This window comes from Tinamus guttatus, unplaced genomic scaffold (assembly GCF_059628265.1).
Source record: "Tinamus guttatus ecotype Peru unplaced genomic scaffold, ASM5962826v1 Tinamus_guttatus_pri_ptg000247l, whole genome shotgun sequence".
NCBI classification, from domain to species: domain Eukaryota; kingdom Metazoa; phylum Chordata; class Aves; order Tinamiformes; family Tinamidae; genus Tinamus; species Tinamus guttatus.
In genome coordinates this window covers 5,649,660-5,676,700 of record NW_028288781.1, presented here as the reverse complement: position 1 = coordinate 5,676,700, position 27,041 = coordinate 5,649,660, and the positions used below count along the sequence as shown (strand labels likewise).

The following is a 27,041-nucleotide window of genomic DNA, read 5'->3' as shown; positions in this document are numbered from 1 at the left end:
ACAGTAAGAGTGACAGAGCCCTGGAACAGGCTGCCCAGAGAGGTTGTGGAGTCTCCTTCTCTGGAGGTCTTCAAAACCCGCTTGGCTGCAGTCCTGTGCCACGTGCTCTAGGTGACCCTGCATGTGCAGGGGGGTTGGACTAGATGACCTCTAGAGGTCCCTTCCAACCTTAAGCATTCTATGATTTCCTTTCCATTTTAATAGGAATGTTGAAAAAGTCTACCCAGGAATTCTGAAGCTCCAAAGATCCATTTTTACATTCAGATTTTTTTTTTTTACTTTCTTTTTCATTGTGAGGGAGTGCATCTACCTTTGCTGGATGACATTTCCATGTGTTTTGAATACTCTGAATCAAAGAGCCTCTCTGTAAATATCTGTATAGATTTCCAAGGAGTTAAGCTGCAGCTAACAGGAATAGGTAGAGGACACTGATAGTGTGATACGTAAGTGAATATGCACATGAGCACACTGGAGAAAGATGATATGGTTCTTGCACTATCTCACCTTATTAGCTAAAGTTAGCCCAGCAAGAAGATGCTAACTGATACCTGCTGTCAAGTTGGAGTATGTGTGCTTCGTTGGGTCTCTTCAGCCAAGAGAGAAAATAAGTGTGTTTCTGCAGAGAGAAATTGTCTAGAGCAAAGTTATATCTACAGGGAGAATCTCAGAGCAACAAAGAAAAAGAAAAGAATTATCTGAAATTTATATTTTCATGAACTCTCATTTTGTTTCAGTTTTACTATCTTTTTTCTTGAGCTACCGGTACTGTTATAGGTTGAATTATCTCCTTTTCTGTTTATTCTTGTGTTGGTAAAAGTGAAAAATGGATGTTAGTTCTATTGCTCCATTAAAATTCTGATTCTCAAAGAGATAGTGAGCCAGCCACCTCCCCAAGATTTCACCTTCACCCTTAAAGAAAGATTTGTAACATCTTGGATTGTAATTGTCTGTAATTGAACAGAGATATTGGGTTGCATCTCTTCTATAATTTTCTTGATTTTGGAGCTCTTTAGTGAGGATATAGGATAAAATAGCTGCAAAGAAGGCAGCATAAGCTTTACCACACTGAAGTAGACGTGAGCAGCTGAAGCAAACTCATCAAGGATACAGGACCTTCTTCCTAGCAAATAAGACCTCACTCACCTAAGTCACTGATGTTCCAGTGCTCTTCAATGCAGTTACTCTTTGGAGCAGAGATTTCAGGACTGGCTCAGAACATGTCAATAGCCCCACTTCCTATGCTATGTTAATAAAATCACACACATTCCATAAAATAAACTCTTCCCTAAAATAATCAGTCTTCTAATTTCCTGTATACTTCAGTGCTGACCTTTTTTAGATAATAGTGAAATTAGATATCCTTTGCCTTCCCTGATATCATCAGAAATGCATAATATATTAGCACTGTATTTGTTTCACTGCCTAAGTGCAGGCAAGCAGATTTATTCATTTTAGTCCTTCGTAACTGCAGCCTTTGAGTGCTCTCCTCCCCATTACATACGCTGTTGTTTTTTTCTAAATATAAGTGGCAAAGAAAAGTGTCCCAGGCATGTAATTTCAGTAGGATCTTCTTCCCTTATGACTCATTACTGCTGAAATCAACACAACTTGGGATGTGCTCAGGAACTTCAGTACTTCTTTAATGTTTTCAAATAGTAACATCTGTGCATGTTTATGACTTCATGCTCTGCCTTAGAGTTTGTCCTAGCAAGTGTTTCTAGCTGTTAAATGATTGTGCTTTGGAACAAATAAGGTCCTTGCGCTTTATAAAAAGCAAGAGAATTTTTGAGTATTTACTTGAGCTTAACAGCTGCACTGCTGCAAAAACAGACCCCTTTTATCAGGCGATGTTTGTTTTTAACATGCAAGTTTGTTTAGGTTTTGTAGCATATATCCAAAAGCAGCTGATGAGGTATTTTTTGTTTTGTTTTCCTTCAGGACATGACCAAATCCTTCCTTTCATTTTCTTCTTTCATTCAGAGACATTATGCCTCTGGCTTTGAACCTCTCTGGATACTCTTGCAGCCTGCTGTCCACCATGATAAGTAGCTTTGGATATAGAGAGAGAGGAGAAAGTGGTGAAGAAAGACTGGCTTAAGGGTGGATACCCAGGAAAGAACAGAGTATTTTCAGGGAATAGCAGTGACCTAAAGGACTCTCCCTTAAGAGGTGGCTGAAGAAAGAAGGCTAGGAAGGAATCAGTAGCAGAGGAAGGACACAACCATTCTTTGTCATGCTTACACACGCGCGTTTGTGTAGAGGCTATATAAGAGAGGGATCTTACAGGAAAAATACACTGAATCATGACGGAATTTTTGTCACCACATGATGCTGCCCTTTGTGCATTGGTATCAGAATGGCTGATGTTTGAAGGAAGCTTCATGAATTTGCAGTTTGGCAGTACTGCTGGTTTTGGTACTCTACTCAAAGGGCAATTTTTTGAATCAATTTCTGGAATGTTAGCAGGAAAACTATGTGTAACTTCATCACTATTGCTCTACATCTCTGTGTAGTGTATTCAAAGTTTTGTGGCATCTAAGTATAGCAATTAAATGAGCTGTCCTTCAAAGCTCAAAGTGCCAATAAAACTGTGAAGTATGAGATGAAAGTGCCAAAATATGAGAGAGATGTTGCAAACTGGCATGCAAAGAGGAAAGAATATCAGCAAGAAAAGCCATGTAATTTATACTAATACTAAGTCTTCTCATAGAAGATGCCCACCTGGCATTCAGAGCAGTAGTGCCATGTGCTAGGGGGAGTTTAAAGATGTCCTGTGAAGCCCTTTTGTGTGCTTGATGATACCTAAAGAAAGCTTGAAAGGTTTATGTCAAAGAGAGAATTTTTTCTGCTTGGCTTCTGCATTTGAAATTCAAATTTTCTGTGTTGATTGGGGAGCTAATGAAATGTTAATAATCACAAGAAGCAAGAGATTGAAAGTTGTGCAACATGGAAGATAAAGGATTTAGGGTCAGTCTGCTTAAAACAGAGTTTGCAAAAATTTATAAACTTACTGAACACAAAATGGAAGATATACCACAAAATAGAAGGCCAGTCTGCCTTGTATCTTGAATGTGGGATGAATAATACTCTCCTGATGAAGCTTGTGAACTTGCCCATGACACAGAACATGAAAAAAAAACTGTGATACCTATGTTGAATCAACATGTACATATTTTAAACAGTAGGGGAGTGATCCCTGAAAGCAAAATGATGTATCATAAAGTAAAAAGATTCATGGGGAACTTTATATTTTGGAGCTGGTATGTAGCAGCTTTGCTGCTCCAGATTGGCACTCCATCTACTGGAGATCATGTTTTGATGGTAATTTTTTTCTTTTTCATACTCAAATGCCATTGGAGTTTGCATGGTTCTTTTGCCAGGCTTTTTATGGATGTTTTCCTAGGGAGAGAGCCGCTGTGAGTGGATACAGGTTGCATTTGCTGGAGTGTGGTTAGAGAAGCTCACTTCATCAGTCATAGAAAGCCTGTATCTCACTATGTATTTTTTTGCTTTTGAACTAGAACTCAAACTCTTCTATATTCTATTTCGTTTTGTGAAATTGGGAGTCTTCCTTTATTTTCACCCCTTTGCTTTTTCTCTTGGAAAAGTGTGTGTGTGTAAGACACACAGAAGCAAGGATGCATTTGCCAGTGTGCTGAAGCAGAGTGGGTGCTGCTTAGAGGAACGAGCTTCTGCAGTTCTGCCTGGTCCCTTCAGTTCTACCCTTGCACTGTGTTGTGATTACAAAGGTACTAAAATAAAAAGGAAGCTTCTAAACTTACCTGTTTGTAAGTGAATACAATATAAAATATAAAACATAAATATGATGTGTGCTAAGCAATGACGCAACATAGAGAACCAGAATCTGTTAATTCTGGGAAGCAAGTGGAGAGGCCATATTCTTATGTTGTAAGAAAAGCTTGTGGAAGGATAAGACAAGTTAGGGGAAAGGAAGCAGTTTTTAGAGTGTACCCATATTTGAAGTCTACTGAGTGTTTTTGCTATCTTTGGATCTTCTAAAACAATTGCTGCATGTGTACGTTCCTAATGAGATCTATTCTAAAGCAATTTTTAATGCTTAGAAGTGTTTTGGTTTTCTCTATGCTTGTGAATATAAAGCATAGCTCTGTGGAGTGTGTGGTCCACTTGCATAATGATTTGAAGTTCAAAATTAATTGCAGAGTGACATTGGAGAAAATGTTTGCAGTATGTGCATATGTTTGTCGTTTCCCAGAGAAGTTTCTTGTACTCTTTCTTGCAGAAAAACATAATGACTTAGTGTCTCTCTTGGGCTGACTGTGTTTATGCATGTGAAACAATATATTTTAAATCTCTCTAACATTGCTTTTTTTTTTTTTTTTTCTTTTAAGAGAGAATAAGTGTAACTGAGTTGTTGTCCAAGATTGAGTCGGTGAGTAGAGCTTTGGAAAATGAGAAAAAAGCGAACTTTTCATCTTTCAGGTAAGACCTGAAATAATTGGCTAGATTTAATTATTTTACCTCTGAGAGATAGATAAGAAGTTGACCGTGCCTTTTTATAGAATTTTTGCATTATTATACTTGTAAATTCTTTGTGAAATTTTAAAATCTGTGCAATCTAAGTCATCAAGTTCTATGAAATTGAGGAATAAAAGTTCTGTGTGATTGCTTGTGGAGTTAATATTGCCTTTTGAATATATAGATTATTTCCAAAATCTCGCTGAAGAATGCAGGATAAGCAATCTTTCCAGTAATATACTTAAACTCTGGTGTTAGGGTAGACCTGAACTAGAGTAGGTCTGAGCAGACCTCTGTATATGCATGCAACTGTTCTCATTGTTTTTAGAGGTCAAACTGCTATTTACATGATTCTGTAATCCACGATGAGGCCCTATGCCAATGCTAGAACACTACTGAGAAATAGAAAAAAAGACGCATTGTATTATTTTTAAGAGTACCCCTTTTCTTTTTGAAAACATTAGTTACTCAAATGCTTATCATACCTGCAGGCTTTTTTTAGAAAGTTCGTAACTGAGTTATTTTAAAAGTTGTTTCTTGGTCAAAGGGACTGACAAGAGAGTCCTGCCTGTGTGAACTTTCTCTTCCCCAGTGGCTACTGGGGCCTGCTGGGAGAGGGGTAAAATCAGGGAGAAATGTAATGGAGTCCCTTAGTTTTAATGTTAGTGAGAGAGCAGAGTTAGATGATGTTGGTGTGAGAGGTATTTGTGAGCAGTGCTGGCTTTTGCTGATACAGGATGAGCACGCTACACCCAGCTGTCTCTGCTCTCTATGTTTCTCCCCTCATGGACTGGGTCCAAACAGTGAAAAATCTAGCTACTAATATTCCGAACTGCTCTCCTGTTCACTCCATAAATAATAGGGGAAAAACCAAGACTTTTGTTGGATGAAAATCACTGAGCTGCAGCAGGTGAGGATATAACGTAAATCTGCTAACAAAGATCAGTTTTTCCCTTCTTTCTATTCAAGTATGGCCAAATCGTTTCATGGCACATGGGAGTGTGCGGGCGAGCCCCTGCGCGCTGACCCACGCGAGTAGCGGAGAGCGCTCTGGCCCGTGCTGTGTATTTATATGCAGCCTTGGTAGATACTTCGTGAGCTGAATCCTCACAAAAGTTGTTTTACGCTTTTGATAATTTTAAAGATTTCTCAAATATCTTTATCATCTCTTCAAACACCTTTCTTATATTAATGCCTCAAATTGAGATTGAAATATTGGTGGGAGAATACGGAGGCCTAAGTGTGCAATCTTAGAGATTTCCGGTTTTATCTGTTTAGTAGGGTAATTATATTTGTCTTGGAAGGAGCACAGTGGAAATGGCTGCTCATAGGATAGGTTTTAGATGTATCAGTGAGCTTTGCCTATTTCTTTCCACAAACTCTCAAAGGAAAACAAAATTGTAGTTTATGAAAGACTTTTTGCTCCTTCTTCCATCTTCCTAGACTGAATGGATACATCAGAAAAGAACAAACCTTCATATATTTATTAAAATGTTCATCTGTTGATTTTTGCAGGCTTTCCACTGCTTAGTCTCTTCTTTCCTTGCTCAAGTCCTTGTGTGCAGCTATATAGAAGAAGGAAGTATTGTCATAATGAGGAAAGGGATTAGGGAGGAACCACCACCAACAACAAAAGAACACTGTCGGGTAGAAAAGGGTAGAGTCAACCTGCTCCCAAACATCCAAAAGAGATGAAAAATTCACAGGACTTGTTCTCCTAGTCTTACTGCCACTTAATATTCACTTAACAGCTATAACTTAAGTTTAACTTAACAGCTATAGAGCGTCTGTAGGCAATACTACTAGCCCAGACTTTCTTCACACTTTGGAAAAATCTCTGTTTTCCAGCACCACCATAGATACTATTTTCATTCTTTCATTCACTGACTTCTGTTCTCAGAGTACCAACATAAGTGGCAGCTGATCACAGTTGAAATGACAAAAGTCTGTCTGTGAGGAATTAGACTGAAGCCATTAGTTTATTTCATATAATTACAAAGCAGTTTTTAGAGTGTAATCCCTTTTAGACCTATCTAATTAGAACAACTAATTTTAAAATTACAGATTGTCCGATTAGCAAATCCCCAATCTCAAATGTAGTGATTATTCTAAAGGTTCAGGAAGATTCCTATTTGAAGTGTTAAGAGTATATTTTAAAGTGATATTTTACACAGTGTGAGAGCTCAGTGTTTAATGAAATCCTGTAGAAATAGAGAGTAGATCAAATTTTCTTTTGTTTTTATTTTTGAAGCAGGGTCTTTGAATTACCCAGTGCTTCTTCTAGACCATATGGCATTCTTCAGTTTAAGATCATATACAAAGGTAAACGTTAAATCCTATTCCTGCTTACAGAGAAGATCTAATATGGATTGTCTATAAAGAGTATTAAAAACCAAAAGTTATCCTGAGTTTTTTGAGAACCTGAGGTATTTTAAAAAATACTTTAGTTTGATTTTTTTTATTTTTCTGCAAAACTTCAAAAACTTTGAAACTTGCTAAATTTGTTTTTTTTCTTGTAAATATTAGGTTTTTCTATATGTCCACATATCTCAGGAATGACATTCTGTATTTATCTCTAACTTGTCTCTCAAAGAACAGCCTTTGCAAGCTTACTCAAAACCCTTGTCCTTCAGCATTCAAATCCAAAGTGAAAGGTCACTTACTGTGTTTTGCTGACAGCCATTACACATATTACTTTGTGCACCTGAGCATGTACCAAGAACTTGGCTGATGGACACTACTACTGTCAAGTTCTGGTTTGTCACCCTGCTTCTAACTGTAGCTTTGATTCTTGATCCTGACTTTTGTATAAATAGCACTTTGTCCTGCCTGTTATCCCAACTGCTTCCAGTCTGCTTAATCCACGTCTTGCTGGATGCATCCCCTGACCCTCAGGTGGGTCTTGCCTTTTCTACCATTCCCTGCTTGAACCCTGATCTCAGCTTGTGCCAGGTCTTTGCCAGCCTGAGCTGCTGTTGTTGAAGACCCAGCTCATAGCCTGAACTCTTTTTCCTCTGTGGAAACTCACTAAAAATAATGCAAGTGAAGACAGATCTGTAGTAAAAGCTTCTGATGCAAAATTGAGTACTTAATGCTTTTGTAACCCAAGGAATTTACTTAATTTCATCTTTTTCAGTATAAGGGCACTGAGTGATAGATAGAAGATCTGATTCTTGTGAAAATAAGACACTTCTCTGACCTGATAAACAGAAATAATAACAAAGTTTTGCTTGTTATAAATGCCTCTTAGGACTTCCAAAAACTTAATTGGGCTCTGAATCATGATAGTTCCTAACCATTTTCTTAATTTAGTGAAGTTAAAGGTCCTCAGATTGGCTATTGCTAACAGCAAATTGGTCTGCCTTTTTTTTTTTTCCGCCCTCTCTGCACTGTATAGCCTTGGTGTAAGGAGGTGTAAGGCTTTGAAAGGCAGTGGATATTGAAACAATCAGGTTTTTAGAATGAGTTAACATCTGTTTTTCCTTCTGATGCAGGCAGTTTAAGGCTTTTACACATTATACACTATCCATGTTGATAAAAGCAAACAAGAAAGAACTGATTTAGGCTAGGGGGAGTTTCAGTTACATTTTGTGCTTTGGTCCCCCCGCAAAGGACAAGGAGGAAGCAACCTATCAGCCTACTCAGTACAGGGTGACTTTTACTTCTTGGGCTACTGGCAAACAAGGTGGAATGTCTGCTCCCACCATTCATGCTGTGCACTTCACTCTAAATGATGAAGTAGAAACCTCTGTGGTGTTACTGAGAGAGATGTAATGCTATTCGGTGGAACAGAATAGTATAGGGCAATTTTGTAACAGTTTGCAATTGTCATTTTTAAAACTAAATCAGCAATGTGTGTACCCAGTTAGTACATGGTGGTATTGGCCTGTTTGGGTCTGTTGATCAGAAGAGGCGGCTCTGGTTTTGTGAACTCATAAATGTGGGCAAGCCTTGGATGCAAATCTCTACTTTTCTTATGTGAATGGTTACAATGAAATGAATGAAAAGAGAGAGGGATATAGTTTAACAGCATAGTTTAAAACAAAATAGGTGATTATTGGTATTAGACATCCTGTACATATATGCTACTGGTGGTGGAAGTTCAATCAAAGCATGCTATGTGATTTAGTTTTACATCTGTACTGGGAACCTTATAATAACTCACAGTATCTGCAAAAGTGTTGTTTTCAAATAAAAGATTTTCAGAATTCTGTTATTTTGTGCTTTAAGTGCATTTGAGTACCTTTTTTTTTTTTTTTTTTAACTAAGCTACACAAATTGTAGGCTACCTATCAACAATCTAAAAGTGAATTTTTCCTTTTGCTTAGTGAATTTTATCATTCAGGAATAGGAACTGATAAGTAGTGATGGAAATGGCTAGGAATATCTGAGAAAAATGTTTTCTAATAACTTAGTAATTATTGCCAATGTTCTTCAAACTATATTCAAGCAACTGTCAAATTTGCTAAATACCTAAGCTAAAAAAAAAAAAAAAAAGACGCAGAAATGATTTGATGAAAAATGTCAGTATTAATTCTAAAATGTTTTTAATAAATTACTCTAGCCCAGCTGTCTTACAAAGTAAAAGGATCAGAACATTTCCCATATCTTCTGGAAATGAAAAAATTGTCATTCCTGTTTTAGAAGAGGCTGATGCACTGTTAAGAAAGCTAAATAATTCATTCTGTTAATTAAAATAAAAAAAAAAGGCAAGACCTGTAAGACTATAAGCAATGTAAGTTCTTATGCATTCATATCAGTGTTTGTGTTTTAAAAACTATGCATACATAGAAGTACATATGAATGCCTGAGATCTGCTGATCCACTTTGCCTGCTAAGAAACAGCTTAGGTTGATAGTACAGAGTGGATGTTATGCTTTTATTTGCTAATGCCAAATAAATATCAAGTTGCTCTTTGTCAAACATGAATAACAAGAAGAATAACATTTGGTCATGTTCTGGGAGATGATTAGTATAGCACCTTATAGTATTTCCATGACCTGTCAGGGATCATAACATCTTGTGCAACCGAGATTGCACACATTTTTTGTCAGCATTTCAGTCTTGTTCCAGGTCCCAGAAGAGAATTTTCACAAGTGCAAAAGCCTGCAGGTCAGGAAAAACTGAGAGAAGAGGAATTGAGGGGGTTCTTTTGCTCTCCTCTCAGGAGTTCATAGTGATAATAGGGCACAGGCAAACTAGATTAGTTTAAGGCAATGTAAACTGTGCAGCAGCCCTGGTTCTTTTCTTCTGGAGGACCCCTGTGGCCTGTAAAAGCCTGAGGAGCTTGCAAGTTGACCTGGAGCCTGTTTTTCATTCCTCCTCCCATCTTTATCTCCTGTGAAATATTTTGAACAGAACTTGGAGACAGTTTTTTTTTTTTTCTCTTTGTTTTCTGCTGTTATTCCTCATATAGAGGTGATTGCATGCTGAAGATTTTTCTTTCAATGAGCTAGATATTGAGACTGAATTAAATCAAGGCTCTAGCTTATCTCTATCAGCCGAAACCAATCCAAGCCAAAGGAGTTGATGACAAATATGTGAGAAATCAAACATATTTGATGATAGGGAAATAATGCCAGAAACCTTGCATTGACTTGGTTCATTCTTATTCATGAGCAGACATGAGTCATAATTGAGCATTGACTTGAAGTTAGTTCAGCTTTTTCATCTTGTTGCCTACCTCTATTTCTGTGATACAGAATAATAATTTTCTAGCATGAAAAAGGAGAAAAGTTGGAACTCAGCTTTTGTCTACACAACTTTATTTTAAAATGCATATGCTTCAATTGTTGAAGTTTGTATGAACAGCTGAAAACTGGACCTTGCAATGGGATAGTGATGACCAGTTTCGATGGGGAGGGCTGGCAGTAGCACTCACGGTGCGCTCGCATACACGAAGATATGGTTTAAGACAGACTCCGTGGACATTTTGGCAGTACTCTGAATGTTGAATCTTCATGTGAGCTCTCTGATTTGCACATTGAGAGACTAAAGCTATGTTTGGAGCACCTGCATCAACAAACAACTTTTATTCTTGGGTGCAGTCAGCTCATAGAACTGTCACCTCTGGAAAGGCTCATCCTGGCCGATAAGCCTCGACTCAGATGATTCACTGCTGTTCCTTTCCTGAGTTGAAGCAGTGTACGTTTCCCAAGTCCTTGTTACTTTGGTTATGACAGAGTCAGTAAGGGACAGAAGGTAGCATCACAGAAGCTATAAATCTATAAATATTTGCCAAACCTAATTTTCCTACAAATAGGTCCTATGTTGAGAGAAAAAAAAAGGATTAATTTTAACACTTTAGAGTGCCTTGTTTGAAAAAACTTTTACTGTGAAAATTAATTTTCCTGCTCTGTTTTAACAGATGATACTAACCAGAAATCTGTTTTCTGAATAAAGGGCTTATTGCAATAAAGACCAGAAACTGAAAGGCCAAGTGTTGGATGGTGCAGCTCTATCCGTGGCAGCTGAGCAGTTTTGAAAATCTGGTCTTCAGAACTGAAGGACTGTCAAAAGCTGGAGCCCTTAGCATGTGGCTCTGGCTCACATTTAATTAGAGGTTGCTGCAGAACCGCACTGCCTCCTGAGAGTGCAGTCAGTGTGAAGACGCCCACATCCCTTTTTATTCTCTAAAGGGGCATTGACTAGTTGCTGGGCTTAGGCAGAAGCATAGCCTTAGCTCTAATTCCTTTTTGGATCACCATTTTAGAAAATAAATTCCATTTTGAAATAAGAAAAGGACCTTTGTTCAGTGGCATTTGGGTAGAATGAGTGTGTGGAAAAAAATCAAGACTGAGATTCAATTTAAACACACAGAAATCGTTTTTTAAAAAACAATCAAATTGCTTTTGTCTGCTTCATGCACCTGTATTCTACTTACTGTGTTAAAGGAATGACCAATTTTTCTATCAAAAAGGGAAGAAAAAACAGTGTCAGATGAAGATATGCATTTTTAGATCACAATATAGATGCTTTGTCATTAAGTGCTTCTAAAACGGTGGAGTTACTGGTAATTAGCACTAGTACAAGTGTGCTTTCAAACTGTCTGCCACAAGAGCCTCTGGAAAGGATTATTTTTCTCGTTTGATTCCTCACCGGTTATGACCATACATCATTCAGGAAAAGAAAAAAAAAACACTAACAACATAAAAATACACAGCTGATGGGCTTTTTCATGGAAAGTATGTGAGACACTGTTTCATTTCATGGAGGAAATTATAAATTGGAAATAGGGTTTGGAGAAAAGAAAGGTGAAAAAAGAGCTGTAGTACTGCAAGTAAACTACATTTTCCAATATAACTTGCAGCATAAAATAAAGAGATAAAGAGATTTTGTATTACAAGTTGTGAAATGAATTTGGTCTTGATGAAAGATAGTCACTCGGTGTGTCGTTGAGGACTTTCGTGTTTTCTGTATCACTAAAATCAAAGGCTATTTAGAGTAAATTAGAGGTAGATGGATTTTGAATTGATTAAAAAAATATCAATTTGCAGCAGTGATAAAATAGGCTTTTGTTGTCCTGACAAAAGCCATGGCGATCTGAACTACAGTCTTAATTTTTTCCTCCACTTATTCTGTTCCAGTATTTTTGCAGTACAGCTTAACAGAAAAGTTTTGCTGGATGGAACAGAATTTGCTTTGGGGACTGCAGGATTTTTATGTATTTCTAGGGGGAGTTCTAGGCAATCTTCATGAGCGCTGCTGTATTTTTAGTAGTCCTCTCACTTGCCTATTAAATACAAGGCTGAACAATAGTAATTATTGCACAAATACCAAGGTCCCAAAGTAGTACCATTCATACCAGTGAAGAGCTGCTGTGAAAGCACATTTGAAAAATAACCCATGGTGACAAGTGATGGAGGAAGGAGGGAGACGGCAGTTCAAAGGGTTTTTTCTAACGGAATGTAATTCATATGAGATTCTTCTCCCTGTTGTTTGCATTTTCACTACGTAAAACAAGCCCATAGAAGTGCCTTCTGGGCAGAAAGTGAGTTCTTTAACTAATGGAAAGGTTTATACAACAGAGATAAATAAAGGCCATGAAATAAGGTCCCAGAGGGAGGTTGGGAATGAGCTGGATCAGCTTGGATGGGATCAACTGTATCAGGGGATGAAGTTGGGGAGATTAACTGTAGGATCAGACCTAGGGAAAAATCAGGGAACAGAGACCGGCAAGGGGTGGCCATAGGGATTATACTAAGTATGAATGGAGATGCAGTATCTTTGGTGACCCGGAGATTTTAGAGACATTTTCCATCAATATCCCCGTGCCTTTACAGTGCCAGCGAGGGAACCTCCAATGTATGTAGGTGTGTGCTGACTTTTCTTCTGCTTAGTTCACTGTGAATCTCTAAATCCAATATTGTTCTGGTGAAAGTGAGCTATTCTAGTGGTATAATATTTTCATTATTTGCAAGCACTAGTGGTACAGTTCTGTGCGGAGTCCAGTCATATATTTATGTGTGTGTATGTATATATGTATATATATGTATATAAAGGAATTGGGGAAGGAAATGAGGAAAGAGAAAACAGCATACTTTTCCGTTCCACAGAAATTACCAAGAATAAAATTGACAGGAATTTTCGCATTGATTTCAGTCATGCTGACATTTTGCATTTTGTCTTTTGGTCATACACTGTATAGTACAGATTTCTAACAAGCTTCTATACTTCTTTCTGTATACATGCTAATGCATTCACAGCCAGCCAGGGGCAAACTGCCCATCTCAGCTGGTGAAGTTAGCACCTTGCTCTGGCTTTAGAAAGGAATGGCCAGTGACTTTGCCCACCATTCCTTTTAAACAGGGTTGCTTTGTAGGTCTACCCTGCTCCGTGTTGACACAGTCCCTCATAACATCACCCTGGGCAAGCTCCGGAAGTGTGGGATAGATGAGTGCACAGTGAGGTGGATTAGGAACTGGCTGGATGTCAGAGCTCAGAGGGTGGTGATCAACAGTGCAGAGTCTAGTTGGAGGCCTCCACCTCTAGTTGGAGTCCCCCAGGGGTCAGTCCTTGGTCCAGTCCTGTTCAATTTATTCATCAATGACCTGGATGAAGGCACAGAGTGCTCCCTCAGCAAGTTTGCTTATGATACCAAACTGGGAGGAGTAGCCGATACCCCAGAGGGCTGCGCTGCCATGCAGATACCCCAGAGGGCTGCGCTGCCATGCAGATACCCCAGAGGGCTGCGCTGCCATGCAGAGGGACCTGGACAGACTGGACAACTGGGCGGTGAAAAACCTCATGCAATTCAACAAGGCCAAGTGCAAGGTCCTGCACCTGGGGAGGAATAACCCCAGACACCCGTACAGGCTGAGGACTGACCTTCTGGAGAGCAGCTCTGCAGAGAGGGACCTGGGTGTCATGGTGGACGACAAGTTGACCATGAGGCAGCAGTGTGCCCTCATGGCCAAGAAGGCCAATGGGATCCTGGGGTGCATTAAGAAGAGCGTCTCCAGCAGGTGGAGGGAGGTGATCCTGTCCCTCTACTCAGCCCTGGTGAGGCCACATCTGGAGTATTGTGTCCAGTTCTGGGCTCCACAGTACAAGAGGGATGTGGAACTGCTGGAGAGAGTCCAGTGCAGGGCTACAAGGATGATCAGGGGCCTGGAATATCTGCCCTACGAGGAGAGGCTGAGGGAGCTGGGCCTGTTAAGCCTGGAGAAGAGAAGGCAGAGGGGGGATCTAATCAGTGTCTATAAGTACCTCAAGGGAGGGAGTGAAGAGGATGGGGCCTGCCTCTTTTCAGTGGCAGCCACCAACAGAACTAGAGGTAATGGCCACAAACTGAAACACCAAAAGTTCCCCAGGAACTTAAGGAAAAATTTCTTGACAGTGAGGGTGATAGAGCCCTGGAAAAGGCTGCCCAGAGAGGCTGTGGAGTCTCCTTCTCTGGAGATCTTCAAAACCTGCTTGGACACAGTCCTGTGCCACGTTGCTCTAGGTTTGGGCTAGATGACCTTTAGAGGTCCCTTCCAACCTTAAGCATTCCATGATTCTATGATTCTGTGTTTAACCTAAGAAGTAAAATTCATTTTTTCTCTTTTTTTTTTTTTAAGCATGAATTTTGCAAATGTAACAATGGAAACCTGATTTTTTAGCTGCATTTCTGGCTGAAGACTCCCATTTTCTTACCTGGCAACTTAGGAAACCCCTGGTGGGTCTCAACAGCATGCCGGTGGGTGTGCTAACTGAGCAGCCAAACTGCATGAATGAGATTTTGAAATATATTCACTTGGAAGAAATTTCAACATTTCTAATGCTTGAAGATAAGGCTGATACAACCCTCATATACTCTAAGCAATTCATATCTTCCTAAACACAAGCAGGAAGTGCAACCAAATTTAAGAGGTATTTCTTGAGATTTTTTATGTATACTTCAAATGTGTTGCACATAAGCAAACTTCTTCAGGGTTGGAAAACTGGACCAAAGGGTACATTCTTGTTTCTTCAAAGCATTGTTGTTACTTAGCACTGTCAAGCTCCATTTTTACACCTAGAAAAAGTAAAGGAAGTACAGTTTAAACATAAATTCTCATACTTTCTTTGACCAAAATGTAAAGTGCAGACTGAGTTGTGTATGATTTGCAATATGCTTAGAACAAAGAACATGACTTTAAGGATTAATTTGTTGTAGCTCTAGGATGAGCTCACTCAACTGCAGTTTGTACCAGCTTTGCCACAAGACATTTTTTCAGAGTTTGTGCTAAGCAGAGAGCACCATAATAGAAACTTTAGTCTACACAGAGCATATTTATTTCAAGTATTTTGTGCATGTAAATGTTTTCAGCATTAGCTGGCAAAAGGACTTTGTATAAAATGTGCAACAATGCAACTACCTTTCTGAAACAAAGCAAGGTTGTTCTGTTTGCCTGTTAAGTCCATTTCAGCAGTTCTTAGAAATGTCATTTATTAAATGTCAAGCTAATTACTTGTAATATCAGTCCTGAAAAGCAAACCTTTGTGAGAGCACTTTCAGAAGCCTGATTCTTCTCCGTTCACAGACTGTCTGGTACATTTCCAGTAAACAAATTGATGTTTTCAGTTAGAGACTGAACTATTTGCTAAATATGTGTCTTTGTTTAGTATATAGAAGGATGTTTCATAATACTTCAATGGGAAGGAGTGCATAATATATCTTTATTTTTTTTTTTAAATATTTTTTTTAAAAAGAATGGCTGTGGTACCTGCCAGATAGTAAATTTCCTTGTGGCTCAGGGAACAAATTTACTTCTGTGGGGTAGTGGGGATTGGTTTTGTTCTGTACACTTGACCTCACTGCTGAACCTGACACTGAAAGTATATTTAGTGCCATTTCAATGTAATGTCAATCATTACATTGGCCATTTGGTACTGGAAATGATTTAGCAGAAATAACTGCATTCTTAGGAAGAGTAACATCTCTCTTCATTCCGAAAGAGGTCGGTAGAAAGAAAGCAGTTTTCAATATTTTTTTCTGCAAAAGCCTTATCTACATGGACTTTAGCATCAGGAAAAAAAAGAAAGTTCTGAATTAGTAGAAACGTTAGAAATGGACTAAGAATTTCTATTATGTCTAAGCTCCAAAAACAGAAACCCTATATCTGAAAACTCTTAAAAAGCTCTGAAGTAGTATAAGAATGTATCTGCATGGGAAAATGATGTTGTGCTCTCTCATTGTATCCTAGCTAAACCTCACTTAACCTATTACCCCTAAGGTAAAAATGCAGCAGTCTAAAAGGTGCATGTTCAGAATAAAAATGTCAAGGACTGAAGAAGACTGAAGACTGGAGATGATAGCCTGGGAACAGAAAGAGGATGCTTTTTGCATTATGTTAGTTGTTGCACCTACATGTGGGCCCAAGAAGTTTCTGTAAAGTTTGCATTCCACATGCAGAAGAGGCAAGTACGTGTAATGCATTTATAAAATAAATACAAAATTGAGATTATGAAGTCAGACTTTAGTTAATGTTAGGCATGTCAAGAGGGAGTCTGGCCCCTGGGCATTTTAGGAAATATCCCATCAGGTTTTTAATTCCAAGTGATCTGTATGAAGCTAGAAGAAGTTCTTAGACCACTCAAAAAAAACATTAGACAGATACCTGAGTCTTTGTATACCTTTAAAATTTGCTTCAAAGAAATGTGTCAAGGAGGAAAAAAAAAAAAAAAAAAAAAAAAAAAAGGCAAATATTTTCACCTGAAGTTTTGAAAAAACATTTTGTAGCAAGGAAATTTATTACCACAATATTTAAAATATATATATAAATTTATAGTGAGATCTTAAACTCTTGTATTACCTGAAAATCTCAAAGACTTCTTTTCCTTCTGGTGTGTTTAATGACTTCACTCTACTCAAGTTGTGTTTAGTAACTCTTATGTGTGTATATAGTTACATATTATGCATATACATAAATATATGTGAAACACATTTACATAATTTATATATAATTGCATTAAAATATTCTTATTTTGTTACAGCCTTGGCCATCTGAGACATACAGAAAAGAATGTTTTTTGTTGTGTAATTGCATTAAAAATAGATGGAAGTTGTAATAAAGACAGGGAGTACAGTTTTATATTTTGCTGGTCTAATGAGCCACATTCTTATTTATGATATCCTGGCACTGCAAAAGACACTAAACTTCAACCTCATGCACTTTATGACTACTACATATTTTCAAGCTATTTAAAGGGGAATGAATGTGAAGGGGATCCTGACCACCACATTTCCCGTTCACTGTTTCATTGTGCTCTTAAACAGACTTAATAGACAAAATCAACAAAATCTAAGTGGTCTAAATTAATCTTCCAAGAGTTAATAATTAAAATAGGATCCCCTCCATTTAAATTATACATATAATCAAATTATGAACTGCTAATTCTATCTTCTACTAATAATTGCTTCTAAGTGCTATAGATTAAAACTGAGTGTCCTATTTAAAAAGGCATTAGCCAGCTGTGAATTTTCATTAACTTTCTCCTCGCCCCTGTAACACACTCATGTTTTTGGAGCTGAATGGTCACTGGAAATAAAGAGTGCTTATGTGAGAAGTTTGATTTAAACTGTGACTTTTCTCACCTGTTTATTGGCTCACATAGATGTGAGATGAGCTTTCACAGAGTTCTCGTAACAATCTTTGACTTTAAAAAAGTCCATGAAGGTTAAAAGCACTTCTGGCTAATCTTACTGAAATGCTCTATGGAAAATGACTGGAGAAAGATGTCTTATATCAAAATGGAGCATGACAGAAATTTGGAGAAGAAGTTGTTATTTTGAGACATGATGAAGTTCAGCAAGTGTCAGAGAACCTGGGAAAGTATAAAGGACCAAGGTGATCTCTGTGCAAACCAAATACAAAATTGGATAAGAAGTATAACGTTTGTTGAATTGAGTTTTCACTCACTAGTCCCTGGAATCTGAGAAGTGATGTAAACTTCTTTTTTCCTCCTCACCTCTTCAATCTTTTTTGTTATTGCTGATATTTATTAAGTTCTTAGGATCCACGGTAAATGGTGGTGCATGTGATGGAAAAGTACTTTGCCAAGATGAGGGCACATACAGTGTAGTATAGACATTATACATTATTAGACACTTATAGCGTAAGTAGAGAGCCCCAGTGTATTCTAACTTGTCTGTCTTGCTCTTCATTAGGATATTTACCTGTGATCTTTACATGATCCCTTTATCTTCCATATCTAAGTATTTCAGATATTTTTTCAAATATGGCATCACTTCATAGAGGAGAAATTCATGGTGAGGGCAAGTAGACAGTATTTTCAAATATTTCAAGTCGACAAAGGTTTTTAGAAGTGACTCAAGTAACCATACATTCTAGTAGATTATGACTCAGTCATATATTCACAGAGTAAGGAATGTGTCTTTAAACCCTGTTCTCTTTGTCATGTAAATGCTTGACTCAGCATTGTACAGTTGCATGCTTCCTACTGGTATGCAGTGCTTGCTCCATCAAATAAAGAGCAGAATGGGCTGTGCTGTTTTATTTTGGTTTGTTTTTAAGTAATGTCTGCGAGGTCAATCAATCCTGAGTAATTTGGCAATTATGGACCTTAGAATTGTCCTGGCAGAAGCCAGGAGACTATCTTCAGCTCCCTGAAGGAATTCATCTTATGTTAGGTTACGAGGGGTGTTATATTATATTTTGTTATATTATAGAGTTTTCTGGATCTAGCTGGCAGCTATAGCAACTGCTAGGATGGCAGAAGAGATTAGCGAGGCTACCTGACAGAACAGGAAAATGAAATGAACGTGTTCTGAGCCTTAACCTTTGTGCCACAGCACCTTTTACATCCTTACTGTTTTCTTCTTTTTTTAATTGTAAATGAATCAATGATAGTTTTTTTGCTGTTGTTGGACGTAGTGTGTCTAGCTATCTTTTGTTCAGCTTAGATATTGTAATCAAAAATATAAAAGAAATCGTTGTTAAAGTTTAGTATGGTAAATAGAGTAAGAATAATATTTCTTCATAAACAATTGATGCAGCTTCAGCTGGAATCAGCGTTCAGTCCTGATTACTGCCTTCCAAAAAAGCACATGGCACCAGCAGAACTTACCAGTATAGCACCTTGACAAAATTTTTCTGGAAAGAACTTCAGAAAAGAGAGAGGACTGTATCATAGACAGGGAATAGTTAAAAAGGTACACATAGCTCAAATACATGAGTGAGAAGAAAAAGAAGAATCTGGAAATTCTATCTTTTACACATTGCCTTCTTCCTAACAGGAAAAACAAAAGGGATTAAAAAAAAAGAAGTTGCAGACAGTCCTTGATATTTATTGTAATTACATTTCAGAGCTCATTTGCTATTGAAATTATTAACACCAATTACCTCAGGTAACATAAGAATGGATAACATCTCTGCTTCTTCAGTAACATTTCACGTATCCGAAACTTTTATAACACTTCCCTCTATCTCTTCTCACGTAAGAAACCCTGGGATTTTTTTGGTCACTTCTTCCATGACAATCTCGACTTAAAATATGTATAAAGCAACGCATAAGAAATAAGTATAATGTCCTGAATATTCAGTTCAATATATTAAAGTTATTTCAGTGGTCTTGTATTATCATCTAACGTTAAAGCTAAGTAAAAATAGAGCCAAAAGAATAAGGAGTAAACTATCATTGAACCTTGATAGCTATATGTTATAGAGTAATGGTGGAATTAATGTAGGTAGCATAAGGTCTGTCTTTTTTGTAGAAGTAAAGGTTAGTAACATCTGAAATAGTTGACTGAAGCTGATGGAGAAGGCCTTTCGCAGAAGAGTAGTGTATGCATATTTTACGATTCAGGACATTGTAAATCTGGTATATTACCACCTTATAATGAGAACCAAATTGAGATTTAGCACACGGCACACTTTATACTGACTGTAGTGGAGCTGTAGTCATATGAGAGATCAAGCTGTTTCTTCAAAATAGCTTAAAAGCCAGTCACGTTCCTGATTTCAGACAGCTTTAGGCCCTATTATGGAAGATTATCTGGATAAAAATGAAACTTTCTATTTTTCAATTGAAAATATTTGTGAGAGCGCCTTAAATGTAATGCAATAAGAGGCAAATTCTGAGATTTTACTAGCTTTGTTGTCACGGATCCAGATGAGTTTGAGAATACATGAAGTGGAAGGCTGAAGTACGAAAACACCTGATTAACCTTGTAGAAAGCAGATGTCAACATCCCAGTTACAGTTCTGGGAAATGAAACTGCTAAGAGATAATTAAGTAACTTGAAGGCAAATAAATAATGTTAAGTAATCTGAATAAATGACATATTCTTAAAAAACACAATAATCTTCCCAACAGACAAAGTGTACCAAGACTGGAGAGGAGTAATTGCACCGAATGTTGTGAAGGACTCCAATCAAGTGAGGCACATAAAAATGAAGGCCAAGGAGGTATGTAAAATGATCGTGTCATCAAAAGTTCAAGTTCTATGTACATTAGAAATTCCTTCAGTTTAATAATGAACTTTACTCTCTATGGTAGGGATATATAAGCAGTGTTATTATCAGAACAGGAGAATTAATTCTAAAATTGGAAGAGGAACCAAGGTTTTGACCTCAGAGAAGAAATTGTAAATTCCAGGGTATCCAATACCCTGTGATTCTTGTGGACTCCAACTACTTTTGACAAAACCACAATGCTTCCCTCTTAATGCTTCACTCTTCTCATTTGAATGAGTAGAAATTCCATGAATGTAAGCTTATTATGCACCATACATATTACATGCAGACATGAAAAACAAACCCTTGTTTTCACTAAACCAAATGAGTACTTTTAGTACTGTTTTAAAATATGCATACTACAGATAAGATTTTAAAACATTATGGCTTTGGGGTATTAAGATTAAATGTTAAAAAATAATTTAAAGCAGAAAGCAGCTGTTGGAAGTCTTACTTAAAATTTTTGATTTGACATTGGATGTGAATGGATCCTACTACTTAATAAAATATTTTTAATATAGGTAAGTCCATAAGAAAATTCTTCTGAAGACTGAAAGTCATGCAAGAAATAATAGGGGAGTATTTCTTTTTTATTTGTTTCTTTTGTATTGTTCTTTAAAAGGAGCCTTTATCTGTGAATAAAGCAGAATATTAAATAATGGAGAAAGTTTGATAATGTAAATTGATTTGGACAGAATTTTGGCTAGTTGCAATTGAAAGATTCCACCTCTTCAGTGGAGATAGTCTCATTGAAATAGGTCATCCTCACATAGATACTGTCAGGTAATCATTCTACTCTCTTCTATAGACAACCCTGTGAACCCACCCTTTATACAAATAAGTATTTTTCTTGCTGTACGGTTATTTAGTCATATTTGTATATTGTCCTAAGAGTCCCTTAATTCATAAGGAGACAATGACTTTGGACAGAGAGGATTATTTTCACCTGATGAATCCAGTGCCTTCTTGCCATAGATAACTGTGCCATTTAAATATTTTACACATAGTTAACTATTATCCCATTTGTTGTTATGTTGTTTGTTTCTTTTGTTGTTTTTTTCCTTCACTCCTCCTGTTCCACTGGAAGACAGGTCTGGTCTCCTCTGCTGGTGAAAAATCTTCGTCGACTAGGCATGACCAGTTTATGCTTGCTCAATTTTTTGTCAGCATTGTCCTTTACTTTTAGAGATGTTTCTTCTTGACTTTTCACACCCACTGCTGCCTGAAACAGTTGGGTCCGCTGTCAGACTTTGTTCTTCTGGTATAAAAGAGGTCAAACTACTTTGTTTCCTCTCATCTAGGACAGTTCATTGCCCTAATTATCCTAGCAGTTATTTCCCGTCACATAATCTTGTCAGAAGTCATCTTGCTGGAATGCTGAGTGACCAGAGTGGTACAGAATATCACACTTCATAGATTGGCATTAAGATTTTTCTTACCTGAAATTTTTAGGGTGAAATTTCCTTCTCCCAGCCATGGGTTATTGTCACTGCTGTAAGTCTCTTAGGCATCCATGTCTTCCTCTTGTCATTATTTTAAACTAAGTAATTCTATCTCATTAGGCACTTAGTTTATAAACTTTGATTTGATGCTATTTAATTCATTTCTATAATGCTAGTTGACAATGTCATCCAATTATTCTTCTATTATATGACACTTAGTTCTTCCTGATTTCCTGATGGTGTGTCCCGTTGCATGCCAGTTCACTGCTGCTCTGTCAAACATGAAGGGAAATATTAATATGTTCACCAGTAACACACATCCCTGAGGAAATCCACCTGTGACCTTCTAGCCTTTCACATCCATGCCCTGCTGTCTCTCTCTTACCTATTTCCTTTTCCAGCTTACAAATAATGGGAAACCAGAGCTAGGATCCAATTTGGTGTTGTAACTGGTTTAGTGTAAAATATTGCATAGTAGACAGATTATTTTTAACAGTATTTAAAACAAAATAAGTTAAAGGTAAGTGCCTACATATCCTAGAGAAATAATCTATGCTTACTAAATATCTAATGGTTCTGTTTAGGGATTCCTTGTACTACATCTTAAACTTTGCATTTTACAAGGGGCCTCCCAGAAATGACCCACAAGTTGGTGTCATGTGTTGTCTTTACAGGGTTTGAAAATTGTAGTAGAGAAGTGTGGTTGTCTAAAGATCTCTTGGATGACATTGATCAGTAAAGGCACAGAATCTAAAATTTATTTTATAGCATAGTAGACTCTTCAGGTAGTTTGCTGAGACTATTTTGATAATAATTCATTAAATGTTTTATTAAGCAGTGCAAAACAGTCAAAATGCCAGAAGATTTCAGTTGTAGGGACAAAGGCAGCATATCTTTAGAGACAATCCAGGGAAGATCCTATATTCCTAGGTCTGTTGTCAATTCTAATGGCATGCCTAAAGTTGTCAAATTTAGTCTATGTTACAAGCTTAGATTGATGGTGGCTGTAGACTGACTGAAAGGTGTCCAAAGTGATATGTGGCTGTGGAGTGCTCTAATATGCAGCCTTAGGAGTGTTCTAACAATTGTAATGTCTTAGGAATTTGTGGTAAGAGCTTTTAAGGTGCAAGTAAGATGTTAACTGAAAATCTTATGGAGATATGAAGTGAGGTAACTCTTGCCACCTGAAGGCTTGCAAGCTTTTCTGAGTAAACAGTCCACAGGCTGCATCCATATCTAAATCATAATATGAAAGAAATGAGTATAAATGGGAAGAAATTAGTATAAGGGGAAGAATATGGAGGAAAAATCAAATGGGATAGGCTAGAAGTAGTATTCCTGCCTGGGTTTAGATCAAGAATAATGTCTGTAAGAAGAAGTATTGCCAAATGTAGTAAATTTCAACCTTTGTTGAGGCATCTGGTGGTCTTCCCGCATCTGGGTAAAAGAGATGTACCAGAGAGGCACCCGATCATTATGTTTCAGTTAGAATTATGTTGTATATTTTTCCTAATCTTGAATCAAAATTCTTGACCTTACCTTTTGTAAAATAAATATTTTCTTGATTAAGCTTGTCTGATTTAAGAGATGAGATAAGCCTGCTATGTTCTGTCTCCATGGAGGAAGTGAAACAGAACTCAGTGTCATGAGCTGACACTGCTGAGAAGCTATGTCCCAGGGTGAATTTATGGAATTCAGGGAGCATCTCATGCTGCACAGTAAACATTAGGAACAGAGACTGTTTTTACCATGTTAAGCTTAAATGGAAAGTGTTTATTTCAGCAAAGATAAGCCTACTTTTGCTCTACAAGGAGCAAACGACTAAGAATCCTGAAGCTTTACGACTGAAGTAATTTCCCCCAGAAATGTGTTAGTTTCAGTGGCATTTTTGTCAAGAAGAATTAGGCCTAGAATATCGGCTATAGAGAGAGAGAGAAGGAGAAAAACACAAACGCTAACTCTCATGAAGCCAAATATGCAAGGGGGTATTTGAGTATGTTGTGAAAACCTGATATAGAAGTCCTTGTGCTGATTCATTCAGGGCATTTTCTCCAAGATGAATTTTCTTCACCTTAAGTGCCCTAGCCAGTATGTACAATCCCTTGGTTTTGTTCTACAACAGAACAAATCTGAACTTGAAAATCATGACATCATGTGATGCTGACATAAATGAGTCTATCACATGAAGGACAGTGCCTTTCATTTGTATAGATAGCATGGCTGAGCTCCTTTTTTCAAAGATGCTTTGAAGACAAGTTTATCTTGTGAAGTGACATTGTTTTCACGATTCTGAAGAATATGCTTTGAATTATTTTCAACAACAGTTCAGCTTTTTATTTGCAATACCCATGTTCCTTGTAGGTGAGTTCCCGTGTAAAGATATACACCTGTTTTGTTTGTGTTGTACTTATTTGATGAAAAACGGGTAAAACATCTAATTTAGCAAGAAGAAAAACTAATCTGCATTAAAGTACAGACAGGAAGGTAGAGAAGAAGGAGTAGACAGCATGTTGGTCACAAAGACCTTGTTTCATGTGGAAAGGAAATCATCTTGCAGAATATTTCCATGTCTGATTGTACTGTCTTTAGTGAGAAGGCGCCAGAGATCACTGTAACCTATGAATCTTGATAAAGGAGAAAGTATGCTCAGAAAGTGCCTGCTGCTTTGCTTACATCTACACATAAGGGACATTGTTGCTTCTTAGAATGTATTCTCTGGAAAATTAACAGAAGCAAAAAAAGAAAAAAAAGTTCATTAAACTCTGGTAATATTTTAATATGCTTCATAAATCCTTTCACACATGAGAAGGAATATATTATAGACAAGGTGTGACATTACCAGAGTACCATTATTTTAAATTATTGATTTTTCTTCTCCTTTGGTAGGAACTAACTGTAGGGTTTTAGGAGCTGTGATAGCTTGGTTTTCCTTCAGTTTGTACTTTGGTAGAGTTTTGTGCTTGACCTAGAACAGGAGACGGTTATTGAGATCTAAAGCTCATTCAGAGCTAGCTGTGAATTGCCCTTTCCAGCATTATGATTCAAGACTGATAAAAAGTTCTACAGTTTATCATGCAAAATGGTTCCATGGTTTGATTTTTCCCAGTTTAAACAGAAAATCATCATAATCTGAATTGAACAAGATCTGAAACATTCTTTTCCGCTCTATCCCTCTGATTCACCATACAACGATCAGCTTCTATTCTTCCCGTTGATGAATGATCCCAGTTTTAATGTTCAGTGTGTAACTGTATGCATTTTCCCTGTGCTACCTTGAGCTTGGCAGAAGCTCCTTGTAGGTGGTCCAGACAACCTCTTCCGTCCAGCTTATGTTTATTCTTTTAACCATAAATAGTAACAAACTCAACATCCATGTAGTAATTTCACATCATGCTGATCAAAGACATTTCATTATTTACTTGTCCTGCTTCATCTGTCTGTATCCCTCTGAGGTGTCTTTTTTTTTTTTTTTTTTTTTTTTTTACAACTGTAATTGTGCATTATCTGGGCTAGTAATTATCCTGATACTATTGTATTTGGACAATCATGGGGGCCTTGGACCAAGATTATAGTCTTGAGGTGCTATGGCAGGATACCACTAACTATAATAGATGAGCTGAGTTCTCCCTCTGGTTGTACCCGAGTCACCTCTTCTGGGCTTTTAGATGACAAGTTCAATTTGTTCAGCGCCGCAGTGGGTTGTGTGGTTGCCTTGTAAGTTAATTTTAAAAAATGTGGAGGGAAGTCATAGCAGTTTTTTGAAATGTCAGAGTCCTGCATTTCAGTTACAGAAATGCTAGAAACGTGTATTTTCAGATGACTCTTTGAATCATTTTTCATTCCTTCTTCAGTTTATTACCATATATATCCTATATTCAAGGTATTCACAAACAGATCTTTGGCCCTGTGCACAAGAGTAAGTGCATTTAGAATGGAATAGAGCAATTTTCCATACTTAATTCTGAAACAGCTTTCCATGCAGGCATTATTCTTAAATAAAAGTTACTTTTATTTCAGAATAATTATTCTACTCACAAAGCAGCACCGGCTCTGAGACAAAGCTGAGACTTCTAACACTTTGTAAGTTTATCTCTGAATTCCTGCTGTGCAGATGGCACAGTGGGCTGGGGAGCAGCAGGACTGGGAAGCAATAGAGGAGTTGGCAGGTTGGTGAAGATGATAACAGGTGGCTTGTGAAGTGGAAGCAAGGTCTTTATTGCAGGCCACCCTTGTCTCAGGCAGAATAAAACTTAGAATTCTAGGGAGGAGGCTGCCTCAGATGAAAACATGCACAACTTGCTGGGCCACATACTGGAGACTTGAAAAGTAATTTGGGAAGCAAATGAAAGGAACTGTGAACTTTTGGATGTTCCTAGATACAAATGAGCTGAGGGTATGAGATATCTAGAGAGAGGAATAGCTGTTTGAAGGGTGGCTACATATTGAGATAGTGGACCAGCACAAATGGAAGAAACACACTGTATGTGATCTTCATAAGACATTTTTTTTCCTCTCAGCAACCTTATCAGAGTACAGATTGCTGTAATAGCCAATTAAATTTCTTTTGCAAGTGGGAAGCAGGAGACTGTACTCAATTGGCAAGTGGCTCATCATAGTGTGGAGTGGGAACAGCTCATTCTGAGTCAAACACATGCTTCACTGCACTGTTCCATGTGCAAGAGCTGGGGAGACAAAGCCATTTGACTCTTTTGTTATAGCAATATTTCACATAGCATGGCTAGTGAAACCTTCAAGCAAAACCTTTGTGTGTATTTCCCATCTCTTACTTTTCAGGAGGCAGTGATATGATTTCTCTTACCCTTAAAAGGGGACACACTTAAAGTTTTGTGGTTACCTTAAGAAGAACTGATTGTCCACCTGAAAAGTACTTCTGTTCTATGTGGTGTTAAGCTTTATGGATGGCGGTCTGCTGATCAATGGTTTATCAGCGTATAAAAGTGTTTAGTTTTCAAATGAACCTGAAAGACCCTGAAACCCTGACTTACAAAACTTGAAATTCAATTTACAAATATCAGAGAAAATGGTCTGGTTCTGGCAAAGCATGATCACAGGCACAATAGTGTATTAGTTTCCGTTCTCAGCTCAAAATCACCAATTGGTAAGCGTGGCAAGAGGACTCAAGAGTCATTTGGACAATGTC

At 37.6% G+C, this 27,041-nt stretch overlaps 1 protein-coding gene across 1 annotated transcript in view; it reads left to right on the top strand.

Moving 5' to 3' along the window:
* IQCM (IQ motif containing M) overlaps positions 1 to 27,041 on the top strand; it is a 79,894-nt gene that overhangs the window by 10,962 nt on the left and 41,891 nt on the right. The window contains exons 3-5 of the mRNA XM_088526481.1: positions 4,371 to 4,461; positions 6,749 to 6,825; positions 20,305 to 20,390. Coding sequence (XP_088382607.1) covers positions 4,371 to 4,461; positions 6,749 to 6,825; positions 20,305 to 20,390 — 254 coding nt within the window. The remainder of the gene's footprint in view (positions 1 to 4,370; positions 4,462 to 6,748; positions 6,826 to 20,304; positions 20,391 to 27,041) is intronic.